Consider the following 15,321-nt stretch of genomic DNA (forward strand, 5'->3'; position numbering starts at 1 on the left):
GAAAAGTGGAATGTTACTACATAAGGTTGCCTTGGTTACTCCTTGAACTGTGCAAATAATAGTGTTCAGGTGAAGAAAATGGACACATATGATAGCGCCAGAAGAACACAATAACAGAAGGATAATTTCTCCAAATAAACAGCCATTTCTGAAAGGGTTCTACTGTGTAAGTCAAATTTTTTTTAAAAAACTGTGCCTCTAAAAATCCTCAATGGAAATACTTGTGATGATTCTTTTGAGTGAAAGTAGTATTCATTAGATTTAATATCTGATCTCATCCATCTGAGCACTATTTGCTTGATATTCAATCTTAGGATATATAAAAATTTGCTTAATTTGTAAGTTAAGATAATTCTCAAATTAAATAAATGAAACCAATCTAAAAAGTTATGAAATTGACATGAATTTTCAATGGACACTCTTAATATCATGTATTAATTATGATTTTGACTTATAAAATGTTCTATTTCTCCATAGATAGTGCTCTATAGTTCATTTATGTGCATTACATAAGGAATAAGGAAATCTCCAGAATGGAATGTAATAGGAATAAGAAATAAAGAAAAACCTGAGGTTTTATATAATGGTTAAATTAATAAAAATATCAATCAATTACCAAATCAATTAGATATGAAAGTATGATAAAGCACAACAAATAAGTCATTTTTAAATTTTTAAAATATTATATTCATAATAATACAGGTCCAGTTTAAAAATACTTAAGATCAAGTTTCCACATTTAAAAAGAGGTGAAACATAATTACAAATTATAGCACTTAGCTATGATGGTCGGTCACATAATTCAATAAGACATTACAGAAATTCTAAAATATATTGAAACTATTTTCACATTTTCCTACTTTTACACTTTTTTTTTAACTATAAAAGATTCTTTACAGAATGACTGCCTGAAGTAGACAAATCAAGACAAGCACATGATGTGTAAGTATGAAAATAAAACTTTGGTATCCACTAATGTTCTCTGTTATAGAGAAACATTATTTACAATGTGTTAATAATTTTATTGAAAGTAGTAGAAGGATATACTTAAATATCAGACAGACCACTTAGTTGAACATTGCAGCAGATAAAAAGTCAAATTTCTAGCAATTCCAGGTGGTTAGCAAGTTCTATGGGTCTATAAACAGATGCTATTCTTATATCCTAATATACAAGCATAAGTTAGTTTTGGGTATATATGAATAATCAGATTCTCATATTTTATGTAACAAATCAAAGAGGCTCTTTAGAAGAGGAAAGAAAAACAATTGTTTACTGGAATTAAATTTAACCCCTATAATTTAAAGGTTGCCTATGTGTAAATGTGTATGTAAATAACACCAAAAGAGAAATGTGAGGGTCTGCTAACATTTTCTTTTCTCTTTTTAAGCCCTTAAATAATATTATAACTAGAAACTAGGTTTCATCTCAAAAGAAAACTATAAGTTTTCACACAATTCAAGTGTGAAAAGTCTCTTACATGGTTAAGTTTATTTAAGGCTTCCTAAAAATATGACTTTATTGTTATTATCAGTTTGATAATTAGCCAGAAAAATTGAAAATTACTATTAATCCTAGTTTCAAAATTTCTACAAGTAATCTCATTGAATAACCAAACTACAGTTTTGGAGAGATCAAGTTCACGGGAGAACATATATAATATACATGTTCATCTGAACTACAAATACTTAGGACTCTAACTATAGAACTACTTTTGCAATTTACTTATTTCTTTAGGGAACTTCATTACCTGTTATATGGGCTTAATTAACTTGAAACTGCAATACTGAATTTGGTCACACTAGCAGATATCAAGGTTTCTCCTACATTGGAAAGAATGGTTTGCAGCCAAGATTAACTGTGTTTATGAAGTATAGCCATCGTTAAGAAACAAACCAAAACAACAGATGACACCATGCTTCCAGCAGACCTGAAGTTCTCAAAATAAAAGAAAGTCTTTGAAAAATCAAAATCAGACCAGTGGGATTTTGATATTAAAATATCTCCTAATAAATGAAATGTGTCAAAAGTAGTCCATATTTTTGATAAAATATAGTTATTTTTACAAGGCATTAAATTTTCATCAAAACTTATTGTAACATTTAAGTTATACATATTAAGGTGCATATTTGGGCTAATTTAAATATTATAGTTTTAAAAAATTTCTGTTCCTACATCTAAAATAAAGTGCGCTGAAGGTATTCTTATACAAACTGACTACAGACACACACAGTTCAGGTTGTCATCCTAAAACTTTGTCCGAAATCTAAACAATTTATTTAAGTAGCAGATTCTAAGACGTCTGCTCAAACACCCCACGTTCCCTGATACTTTCTCCTCAGTATTCTGGTGGTTCCTCTTTGTTTATTCAAGGGGCTGTGTTTTCCTTCCTCATAATTCTCACTTTCGGGTTTTGGTGTAGTTTGTTCTTAACAGTCTCTTTCCTCTGCCACACTGCATGCCGCTACGGACATTGGCGGAGTGATGTTTCTCCTCTGAGGCCCGGACAAGAAAACAGCCAGAGCTGGCACTCAGCATCTCTTGAACCAGTGGGGCAGGTAGAGCAAAAAAATAAGGATGCTCACACTGGGTGTCCAGGAATGGTGTGGGTTTGTTTCCCAAAGTTTGAACTAAATATGCTTACTTTTAACCTCTAGTGGATAAACATAAAAAATAAGTAGTCTGGTTTGAATACCCACTGAGAATTAATATACCGGGGAGCAATACACTCTTGGGAATGGTTAGAAGAAGAAACAGAAATTATCAATGAAAACAGGGTGCATTTAACATTTTTGGGTGTGAGTGTGTGTGTGTGTGTGTGTGTGTGTGTGTGCGTGTGAACTCTACTTCAGTTTACTCCATCAAGAAGTTTCAAAATCAGTCACAATAGATAAAATTTCACATATTAAACCATATAGATTGGTGGGGAAAGAAAAGGTTTCAGAGATTACTTAAAAATAATGAGCAAACAGTGCAAATACTGAGTTGTTTCACTAGAACCTTACCATGTTTTTCAAACCCTTCGAAGAGAATTTTTAAAATGTTCTCCAGTTTTAACACAAACAAAAGATAAATACTTAGGAAGGAAAACAGATTCCGCAGCATTCCATACAGATTTCCAAACAGTCTGATGATTCACAACAGGCATCCATGATGCCACAATCCATGTCGCACGGGCAGTTACAGTCCTCCCCCAGGTCGTCGCCACAACAGCAGCAGCAGGCTTCCGACGTGCAGATGCCGCAGGAGGCTTGGCCCAGGACAATGTTGCAGAGCGTCAGGAATTCACAGAACAGGCACGCCAGGATGCAGTGGACACAGCAGTCTTCATTTGCAATTGTGAGGGGACGACCATGGTGAGACAAAGAAGGAATGCAAAATATATATCATCAATAGATCGAACAGGTACAACCTAAATGACACGCAGCCCCAGGAGTTCCTTTCCATGAGTGGAAGTTCAAAAGAGGGCTCAGGTAAAATCCTATGTAAGTCATCTTTAGCAGTAAATACTGCATTAGCAAAAAAAGAAACAACAACAACAACAAACTTAGTCATGTATATGTGTGCGGGTTGTGTGTGTTACATTTTTACTCCGACATTGGCCCTTGGTCCTAAGTACCTCTTCTCTGTGCTTCTTATCCTTCCAGAGCCTACTCCTCTCTCTAATGCTAGGCTAAAGCAATGTGTTTTTACTAATGTCTGTGATATTTATTAAGAGTTTCCCTCAATTGCTCCACAGAAAAATAGCAAAAAATACAGAGATGAAAGTGTATACAAAGAATGTAAATCACAGACCCTATCTAAAACCCTGAACTTTGCAAAGCCACAGACCTGGGCTCATGTAAGTTCCAGGATTCCTCTAACCGTCTGGGTTTTATCAAAACATTAAAAGATAAAATATTTGATGTATAATTAAATAATTGAATTGTTAAACCAGAATCACTCCAGGTGGATCCACTGTGTTTCCCAATTGACTCAATTTCAATAAATTTCATCATTTAAAAAAAAATTACAAATGAATTAAAGAAAAACAGTGAGAATCTGTAATTGGGTCCAGCGGTCATTACTGGAATAGTTGTGCCTATTTCCAACAAAGGGATTAGCAATTATGAACGATGAATGGGTAGTCTGACTGTTCCACTCCTTTTGGATCTTTACACTTTAGTTTTATTATTTCTTAATGCTTCTCTAAACAACAGTATTTAGTAAATTTCATTAACTAATAAAAAAGTAAGAAACCAAATCACCATCTAACAAGTGCTACCATATTTTAGAATTATTTTCTTTAAAATTTTAGGGCAAGTGGGAGGAGCAATTAAAACAAATTTCTATTTCTAAATGATTTTAACCACATGTAATAAAGTCCTTTTCAGTCCAATGTTTGTGTGTGTGTGTGTGTGTGTGTGTGTGTGCGTGTGAACTCTACTTCAGTTTACTCCATCAAGAAGTTTCAAAATCAGTCACAATAGATAAAATTTCACATATTAAACCATATAGATTGGTGGGGAAAGAAAAGGTTTCAGAGATTACTTAAAAATAATGAGCAAACAGTGCAAATACTGAGTTGTTTCACTAGAACCTTACCATGTTTTTCAAACCCTTCGAAGAGAATTTTTAAAATGTTCTCCAGTTTTAACACAAACAAAAGATAAATACTTAGGAAGGAAAACAGATTCCGCAGCATTCCATACAGATTTCCAAACAGTCTGATGATTCACAACAGGCATCCATGATGCCACAATCCATGTCGCACGGGCAGTTACAGTCCTCCCCCAGGTCGTCGCCACAACAGCAGCAGCAGGCTTCCGACGTGCAGATGCCGCAGGAGGCTTGGCCCAGGACAATGTTGCAGAGCGTCAGGAATTCACAGAACAGGCACGCCAGGATGCAGTGGACACAGCAGTCTTCATTTGCAATTGTGAGGGGACGACCATGGTGAGACAAAGAAGGAATGCAAAATATATATCATCAATAGATCGAACAGGTACAACCTAAATGACACGCAGCCCCAGGAGTTCCTTTCCATGAGTGGAAGTTCAAAAGAGGGCTCAGGTAAAATCCTATGTAAGTCATCTTTAGCAGTAAATACTGCATTAGCAAAAAAAGAAACAACAACAACAACAAACTTAGTCATGTATATGTGTGCGGGTTGTGTGTGTTACATTTTTACTCCGACATTGGCCCTTGGTCCTAAGTACCTCTTCTCTGTGCTTCTTATCCTTCCAGAGCCTACTCCTCTCTCTAATGCTAGGCTAAAGCAATGTGTTTTTACTAATGTCTGTGATATTTATTAAGAGTTTCCCTCAATTGCTCCACAGAAAAATAGCAAAAAATACAGAGATGAAAGTGTATACAAAGAATGTAAATCACAGACCCTATCTAAAACCCTGAACTTTGCAAAGCCACAGACCTGGGCTCATGTAAGTTCCAGGATTCCTCTAACCGTCTGGGTTTTATCAAAACATTAAAAGATAAAATATTTGATGTATAATTAAATAATTGAATTGTTAAACCAGAATCACTCCAGGTGGATCCACTGTGTTTCCCAATTGACTCAATTTCAATAAATTTCATCATTTAAAAAAAAATTACAAATGAATTAAAGAAAAACAGTGAGAATCTGTAATTGGGTCCAGCGGTCATTACTGGAATAGTTGTGCCTATTTCCAACAAAGGGATTAGCAATTATGAACGATGAATGGGTAGTCTGACTGTTCCACTCCTTTTGGATCTTTACACTTTAGTTTTATTATTTCTTAATGCTTCTCTAAACAACAGTATTTAGTAAATTTCATTAACTAATAAAAAAGTAAGAAACCAAATCACCATCTAACAAGTGCTACCATATTTTAGAATTATTTTCTTTAAAATTTTAGGGCAAGTGGGAGGAGCAATTAAAACAAATTTCTATTTCTAAATGATTTTAACCACATGTAATAAAGTCCTTTTCAGTCCAATGTTTGAGACTTTTGTCCAGTATGAGAAATATTTACGAAGTTTCTTTCTGGATTAATTCTGATTTACTTATTTTTGCATTTTTTACCATGCTACTTTTAATAAAGGGGTTTCACATGTTGCAAGAGCAAAAAGACACGACAATCTTGTCTTTATCCCAGTCTAATTCCTTTTGTGTTTCTGTATTTGGCATGAAAACTGCATGCTTTCCATGGAACTTCAGCAAATTTTGTGAAAACCAAAGAATGAAAGAATGAAAATAAAAAAAAAAAAAAAAAACAGTTTGTTGTGTGGTAGCTCTGGAACGCTAGGGACAAATGCTCCTGCATCTATAATGCTCTGTAATTCTAAATGAATATGTCAATTGATGGAATTCCTCCAACATCACTGTTACCGCTACCTCAGGAAAGCAAGCATCAATGTATGTGAGGCTATTTTCAAATTTGTAGGCCAATCCCTAAGGATCGCTTCATAGTATCCCCCACATCCATACCCCAAGCAGGCTTCACCTTTGCTGAGAATTCATAGAGTAAAAGAAAGACACAAGGAAACACAGTCTTACTATATATATGCTAGATAGCATAAAAGGAGAAAAGGTCAGAAAAGAACTTCAGAGTTGCTTGTAGAATTAAAATCTAAAAAGAATATACCAATCCTTCCTTTCCCCTTTCTTGGTGTCAAAGCCGTTCTCACATGTAACACATGTAACACATGTAGCAGTTTGAAAATGATCATGGAGTTGTGAGATCTCTGGGTCTTTCCATTTCCCCAAATTTTGATTTTGGTAGTACCCAATAACTTAGAAGAACCCTGAAATCATCCTACAAGAATCTTGAGTCCAAGGCCTTGCCAAGTCTGGTTTGCTAGAGAGCATCTGTGGTTTCTCTCTGCTTACATTCTTTTTATAAACTTTCAGACCAATATCTGTTTGATATTGGTCTGTTCAGTTCAGCTTTTCATCATGATGTGTAAAACACTTTAAATGTCATTATCATTTCATAATTTTTATGAAAATAGTATTAATTAGATGCATAAAACTTCTACTCAACCTAACTTTTAATGAACAATATACTACCAGATTCCAAAAATATTTTATTGAGATTTAACTCTATTCCACTGTCAGATCTTAAATTCCAAGACCAAGACAATACCACTGAAGAAACTTTAACTAAGTATTCTTAAATAATTTTTGTTTTTGTTTTGCACCGGGGATTGAACTCAGGTCCTTGAGCTTACGAGGCATGTGGCAGAACCACTGAGCTAAATCCCTACCCCAGGAACAGTTATTGAGAATAAATATTCTTTATATACTAATCATAAAACACACCACACATAGGCCTATATGTAATGGATTCATCAGTTGTAAAGGGGAAAGGATGTTTGTTCCACTTAGCCTTAGAAACAAAAGGTTATGATATATATTTCTACATAATCAGAAAGGAAATCATATTTTATGAATTCCTGGGAGTGGCATTTTTGCTCAAGTTTATGTGTTTGAGATATACCCGTACTGATTCATGTTGCTACAGTTCGCTTATTTCCTATGTATTGTAACCAACTGAATACATCCAATGGATATATCCATTTTATTATTTAAGGATATTGTTGTTCTTTTCAATGTTTTTACTATTCCAAAGAATATTTTATTGGAGTGATCTGTGCAAGCCTCCCAGAATACACCTGCTAAATAATTAGCAGTAGAATTACTGGGTCACAGGATAGAATATGTTTATTCTGACACCAAACTGGTTCTCAAAATGACTGCTCCAAAATTTACTCCCATGTACTAAGTCTGAGACTGCTCATTGCTCCACAACTTTTGATACTGTCACCCTTTACTACATACTAGTCATTTGAATGTGAAACAAATCTCATGGCAGTTGTACTTTGCATTTTGTTGTTTACTAATACAATATCTTTTCATGTCTCTTGGCCTTTCCAGTTTCCATTTCTTCAAAACAGATGTTCTTTTCTTTTTCTTTTTTTTTTGTACCAGGGATCTAACTCAGGACCTTGATCTTTCTAGGCAGGCAGCAGCACCACTGAGCTAAATCCCCAAACTATATGTTTTAATATTATCCCTTCTTTATCAATGCAGTGAGTGACCTACAGAAGAATTAAGATTTTTTTTTTTTATTTGGTACTGGGGATCAAATTCAGGACCTTGCACTTGTGAGGCAAGTGCGGTGCCACTGAGCTAAATCCCCAGCCCAAGAATTAAGACATTTTACCAAGATCAGGAGAAGCAATAAATAGGCAGAAGTAGGATCAGCACCCAGGATGTACACCTCCCACAGCCACGCTCTACCCACCATGCTCTGCTGCCCACAGTCGTGGGCCATTTCTAACACTGTAATCTTCCTTGGAGGAAGGTCCATTATAAATCAAGCTTCCTGCCGATTTGTTTCCCCTCATCTGTTTTGTTTTGTTTTTTTTTTATTTTTAGCCTTAATTCATGGTTCTTTTCTTTGCTAATGACTATTCTGAATTTCAGTTTTATAAAGAGCCAATAGTAAATGTTAATCTTCAACAAGTAAAAGCAAAGTGATCACTGGGGTGGAGAACTATAAATTGTCAGTCACAGTGTTGAAAGAGACAGAAGAGGGTAAAGTGATGTCTCAGTTAAAAGAAACACCATCTGTAAAATCTAAAACATATAAATTACAGTTCAGTTACATTAATAAGAGCAGGATTCTGGTGGTCAAACATATGGCAGTGACGGTGACCTCAAAAGATTAATTTCATGATGTAAATATTAAAGGCTGCAAAAACTCTAGATATCATCGTAAAGCATAGATCTTTTATCATTTGCTAGAAAAGCATTTTGGGCTACTTTGAAAAACCAACTCTATTAACTAGCACCCGAAGAAGCCACAAACCAAAGCACATGTCAAAGATTATAGAGATAACAGTCAAGATGTATCTGCACACCAACATCTTCTGTATCTTACAAGAAGAGAAAAAAAGAAAAAATGGATCCTTAAGTTCCGTCAAAACAATTAGAGTTTTTGTTTACCAAAAAGTTTTGTTTTTTCTCAAAGTTGTGTTTTATACAGAGTAGCCTATAATGCAGGGTGATGAAAAGGCTAAAACACACTCAGAAAAAATAGTTATTGCAGTTTTACCCTCACCAAAGACAAGGGGAATCAAGGGTCATAAAAGCAACATTCTGATGTGCTTTTATCTGAAGCAAAAATAATCATAAGAATGATGAAACTTGGGAAGAATTGAGGAGGGAAACAAACTTTTAGGAAGATTATACCACTGAATCCATGTGGCTCACTCAGAAATACTTCTTTTTCCCCTTGTTGTGGAGGATTTCAGTTTTTATGGTTTTATTCAGTCATGTTGCAGTTTGAGCCAAAAGTGTTTAACCTTTGAGAAGCCAACTGGGTTCTGGGAAGGATGCCTGTCTTAGACTGGGCCATGCAAGAGTTGCACAACTCAGTGCAGTGAGGGGAGGATTCAGCAAAAGAATGACAGATATTTAAATTTAGGAACAACAAAGGAACGCACATGCAGCCAAGTAGCCAAAAAAGAAATCAGGAAAGAAAATATCTAGCACAGCACTTGATTTAAAATGTAAAACAAAACAAAAACTACTGTTCCAAATTATGGGAGCACAAGCTCAAACAAAATTTCAAGTCTTTGGAAGCCCATCGTGGTTAAGCTCTTGCAGCTGGCCTACATGGAGGGCTTCTAGCTCCTCAGCAACATTCAGGTGTCAGAACAGAAACTGACTGGACCTGCATTTTGGATAACTTGTGAAGAAAGCCTCCACTGATCTCACGAGCTTTATTATGTTGAAAATGAATCTGATTTGTTTTTGAAAGAACAGTCAGTTTATAATGAAATTATCTCAAATCTATTCACCCAATCATTTGTGGCCACAAATACACCAGGAAATTGGACAAAGGCAGTTAAGAATGGGAAGAGCCCTGATTAAGAGCCAGAAAAAAAGGAAAACAAAAAAACACCAAAACTATTATGTACAATAAACTCAGCTTTACTGTAAACAGGTTCTTTTAAAAATCTTTTTAGTTTCTTTCAAGATGTGTCATGATAGGTACTCTGAATTTCTTGGAACAAAGATTCTAAACAGCTGAAGTGTAATACAGGAAAGGGCAGAAAACCCTGAGTTCTAAGAATAAACTACAACCTATTTTAGAGCGAATGCAAATTTGTAGTGGTGTCTTGACTAATGTTTAATTAACTTCCTATGAGTTAAACTGCTTGACAGTATTCTGATAATCTGGTCTTCATTACATAACTATGAACTGAGAAACAGTAATAATATGCCCCCAAATAACTGTAGATTAGAACATAACAGTTGGACTTATGTATAATATAGTGATTTATAAAATTGGTCTGAGATCAAACCCAACTTTATATCTTTACCATCTCAGGTACAGATAGCCTGAAGTTGTTTGCTGCTTTCTAGCTTTGAAGACTCATATCTGCCCAAGTTACACGACATGGCCAATATGGCTAAGTACTAGCCTCTATGAAAATGCAGCTGTGAACACAGATATCTTCAGGCAAGTCCTGCTTCTCAAGTGTGTCGGGGGCGGGAAATATTTACTAATGCTGCATGCTCGGTAGCTCAGCTCCAAGTGGCTCAATGTCTCCAAGACAGAAGACTTGCAGTGTTTCTGGCCCACAGCCCTTCATGACCTGCTGCCTAAATAAATTGGCAGGAGTGCACCTCCTACACAGAACCCTCTGGCACACAGCTGTCCCTGGAGGCCCTGCGCTGCAGCCAGAATACAGTCAACATTTTCCTAGCAGGGAAGAAAGCGAGGTAGTTCAGGAGGTAGAAAGAAAGAGAAGAGCTACATTTTCCAGGGCAGCACAAAGAAGACCACAGTTTGAAAAACTGAACAATCTGAACAATAACCTTTACTATCCTCCCAACAAATTAAAAAGAACTCTGAAAAACACAGACCCAACCTCGGATACCCCATGAAGAGATTCCTCAATAAATTTCCTACCACAAATCCAAATCCTGGAATCCATCTCTGTCCTGTAGGGGGTACATTTACATTATAAATCAAGGAAGAGCCTAGAGTTTCTTGTTTCTTGTTTGTCCTATTACCTGATCTGTGGCCTGTGCTCTTGCTATTCCAAACTCTCAGAGAGATATAGCCCAGTATTTGGTCATGATTTAACCCTAGTAGTGGTTCATAGTCCTATTGAAGGCTCTGCAGTTTAAAAGAGATCCATATAAAGTATTTGATATAGAATTTAATAGGTGAGCAGAACTGTGTTGGCGAAGACTATGATGCCAGAAAATTCTAGAAAGGCCACACCTCTCCTCCTCTGCTCCATTCTCTCTGATCGCCACACCAAAATGGCGCTCTTCCACCATAGTGGAGGAAGCCTTCTAAAAGCCTCTGTTGACAGCTGAAACACACAAAAAGGGAGAACTAAGAAGCGATTATAAAAGACAGAAGATGCAGAAGAGTGCAGAAGTCTGCCTGGAAAGAATAGTAATCTTACGTCTGGCTGTAGCAAAAAGATTTAAAAATAATAATCTATTTTCCTGTATTTTAATTACTATCCATTTATTTTTCAGAAAGAAAAAGCAAGAACAGAATAAAACCATTTTTTACTTGAACTCATTTAATGCTATTGTAAGTTGGTCAGTTGAAATCTCTCTTAGTACAAATATAATTAATAACAAGGTTGAATGAATTTCTGGATAATAAAATCTGCTTTAGATCTCAAAAGCATTTTCTTAGAAAGTCAATGTCCAACAGTCTTCTCAAGTTGGTAGCAATGCCTTTTATAGCCAGAATACGTGAAAGTAAATCTTTTAGTTTTAATGAAAATATATTTGTATAGAAATGATATAAAAAAGTCTCTCCCACATGCTTAATTTCAGATGTTAACATTTTATTTTCCTCACTATGCTTATTCCACAGCTTATGTTTTGACCTCACTCCTTATTTGCCCTTGGTTTAAATATTGAGCAAGGTATACTTATAAAGGAAATCAGGTTCTTAAGAGGAGTAAATTAAAAATCCAGTCATATCTGATGCTTTTAGTCACTGATATTAGCTTACTACAAAGGCCCAGAAACTTGACCAAATCACCTATGACCAGAAGTCTTCATGGCAGAGTGAGAGTAAACAAACATACAAAAAGAAGGCTGGAATCGGGGACTTAGGTACACAATTTCACTGGACTGGCATTCGCGATAATCCTCCAGGTTCCTCAGGAACCCAGCTCAGCAAGAGCCTGAAGTGCACCTCTGCAATCCAAAGAGCTGAAGAGTCCCAGCTGTGACTGATCCTGGTGCCTCCCTGGAGGGCTGGGGCAGCATCGAAGCAGGAGGTCCAGGAATCCCACAGGCAGGAGGAGCCTTGCCCAGGAAGGCCCAGGTTGCGCTCCCCAGCCTGGCAGACAGACAGGCCTCAACCAAAGAGGCACAGCAGTCTAACACGCACACCAGGCAAGATGAAGGGAACAACTGGAGTGAAATGTTCCAGCGAAACGAGATACTCAAGCAGGTTTCAAAGCAGTGCACAGGAGGTAAATCCTATTATTTACGGAATTAATTTGTGAATCATTGATGGCATTGTTACTCTTTCCACTCCCCTCCCTTCCCCTCTGTGTTATCTACTAATACATTTGATTTTTTAAGGCACTATCACAAGGCTCAGATGAACAAGACAGCATGGCACTGAAATTTGAAGGCATAAATACCTCCAGTTTAATTTAGTGTACAGACAATTCTGGAGCCAAAAATACCTATGCAAGAGTTGTTTTCAAGTACTCTCAAATTGACAAAAGCAGATTAAGTCTGGTGTTCCCAAAAATTTAAAATCTAGTAGCACTTTATATTACTTTCAACTGTGGAAGAGAAGATAAAAATAAAAACCTTCTCACCAAGTTGCTTCCCAATCCTCTCCACTTCACCTGGGCCACTCCACAACTCAGTTTTTCCTGAATCACAGCTCATTATATACTATTATCATCAGGCAAGCGAATACCAGCACTACAAAAAGAGACACTGTGCTGTGTCAGGAGTTGTTACTGCTTCTGTTTGGCTTAAATAAAGCTTTTAGCAACAGAAAATAACATACCTGGAGGCACAAACACCAGGGTATTTCAACCAATGCTCACCCTTAGCAACTCCATGATAGCAACACAGCCAAGTACTACTCTTGTTTGTGAAGACTGTAATACTGGACAATTAAAACTGGATTTCTAGTCTCGGCTCTGCCAAGTCTTGACTGGGTAATCATGAACAAGTCGTTTTGCAGTACTTGGCGTTGATATGAATACAAAGGAGGGGAAAATGATCTCTTTTCAAGTTCAGTATGAAGATTCTAGAATGTAAGGTACAATTACTGATAGCCAGTAGATTTTTAAGTCAAGTTCAAGGTCTTTTCTTGGCCTTGAAGAGAACCATTACTGGGCTTTATACAACATCCGAAGCACAATGTAAGTTAATATTGAATACAAGTGTACTGTAAGGTAAGGCCCAGGAGCAGATGGCTATAATGTGCAAGAATCATGAAGCACTCACCCCAAATAAACCTTGTGGCAAAAACTTAAATATGTATCTAGAAAGTAGGCTTCATAGGAAAAGTGGAAAAGGTCAGAGTATAAACCCTGTATTCCAGTCCACCGGAAATGTAAGCGGTGTATGATATTAGCCACACAAGACTTTCTGAAAGTGTGAAAAAGCTCGAAGTGGAAAAACAATTGAATGAATAAATTCAGTGTCTATTCTCGAAGAGCATGGGAAGCCAAAGGCAAGGCCCTGATGGCTAAAAGTTTATTCAGCAAAACTTCATTGAGAATTGGTTACCTGTGTCGACCACACAGACAAATGTCAAAGAACACAATGTGTACTTGAATGCAATCATAGCTTAAAAACAATGTGGAGACAGCTGTGATTCACATGAACTCATGGTGCTTAGGGAGCATAGAGGGTCAGGCAAGTCAAGAACATATTAAGTGCCTTACAGGCATTCTCTCTCCAGCACAGGTATCCTACGGGGCATGTGTGGCTCATTTTATAGATTAGCAAATTGAAGTTCAAAAAGTTTATATAATTGACCTTAAGGTAACAGCTCTTAAGGGGAAGACTTGGGATCAACTGTTGCTCTAGGTCAGTGGTGGCAAAACCTACGGCACACGTGTGGCAGCTTGTTGTTAGTCATCATTTAAAGCTCCAAAAGATTCGCCATCAGTGGTCTATGTGATAAAGGCTACTGCTTCAGTAAGATAAAATACCCTTATGTTATATCTTATTAATTTCTACTTTCATTTGCAAATGCAGTATTTGCTATTTTCCAGGCACTACTACAGTTTATAAATACTTTTTCATTAAATTTCTCATAAAATTTTATAAGATACTCGTATTGCCCCATTTATAGTTGAAAGTGAGATCCAGATGAAAGGAATATTCAATATACAATTCCGAACTGTATGATGGAGGTCTGAGAGGTAGGAGTGTACAAGGTAGAGAGAGGGAGTCAGGGTGACTCCTGATCTGTATCTGTTATAAGAAAAATAACATCTTAAATTTGACAAAAAGAGAAAAGGTTGTTCTAGCCAGTGTAAACTTTACGTAAAGGCACAGTGGCAAGGCTATGATACTCGTAGATCTACAAGTGGCTCAATATTGTTAAGATGATGAAATCAAGGAGGATACCTTCACTTTTCAGGGCCAGAAGTGAGGAGACAGGACAGCATGCAGTGACAATCATTCTGGGTCAGTAGTGTCAGGCAGATGACTTTGAGGAAATATGGAGGGAGAGTTAGCGTGATTTAACAATGTATTGGTTGAAGTAGTGATGGGAAGAAAAGAGTCAAGTGTGACTCCCTTGTTTCTGGAGCCATTAACCAAGGAAAACGTCTAGGACACTAGCCGAACTGGACTGGAGCTTGGGAGGTCAGTAAACCTGGGTTAGGAGTGAGAAGTGGCTGAAACTTTAATAGTGAATAATGATATTCAGTTGAAATAAAAGCAGAGATGAAGGGATTGACAGCATTTGAGGAAAGGACTGAAAAAGAAGAGCAAGGAGACTTAGGAATTAACAACAGAGTAGAAACTGAGGAAGAGATGGACCACAGATGCAAGAGAGAAAAAATATCTCAAGGAGTTTGTGACAGATACTCTGGCCGGAGAAATTTCAGTAACTCAGTAGGAATAGAACAGCACTGAGAGGATGACGAAAAAAGAGGCAGCAGAGACCACGAATGTAGACAGCCTTTCAAGAAATCTGTGAAGGAACGAAAAAACTCAGGGAAAAATTGCAAAGGGATACCGATCCCAGAAAGGGGCATTCTTGGACCCATATGCACTTCTGGGTAGGAAAGACTTGTCTATGTTTTCCCTGGAAAGAATAG

The 15,321-nt window shown here is 36.7% G+C and overlaps 1 protein-coding gene across 1 annotated transcript in view; it reads right to left on the reverse strand.

Annotated features, from left to right (window-relative positions):
* Nucleotides 1-4,384: 4,384 nt before the first annotated feature.
* Nucleotides 4,385-15,321, reverse strand: part of Mdfic (MyoD family inhibitor domain containing) — an 81,655-nt gene continuing 70,718 nt past the window's right edge. The window contains exon 5 of the mRNA XM_010621905.1: nt 4,385-4,904. Within this exon, the coding sequence (XP_010620207.1) occupies nt 4,657-4,904 (248 nt within the window). The 3' untranslated portion in view covers nt 4,385-4,656. The remainder of the gene's footprint in view (nt 4,905-15,321) is intronic.

The sequence above is a fragment of the Fukomys damarensis genome, unplaced genomic scaffold, assembly GCF_012274545.1.
Source record: "Fukomys damarensis isolate Sample0158 unplaced genomic scaffold, DMR_v1.0_HiC HiC_scaffold_4, whole genome shotgun sequence".
Taxonomy (NCBI): domain Eukaryota; kingdom Metazoa; phylum Chordata; class Mammalia; order Rodentia; family Bathyergidae; genus Fukomys; species Fukomys damarensis.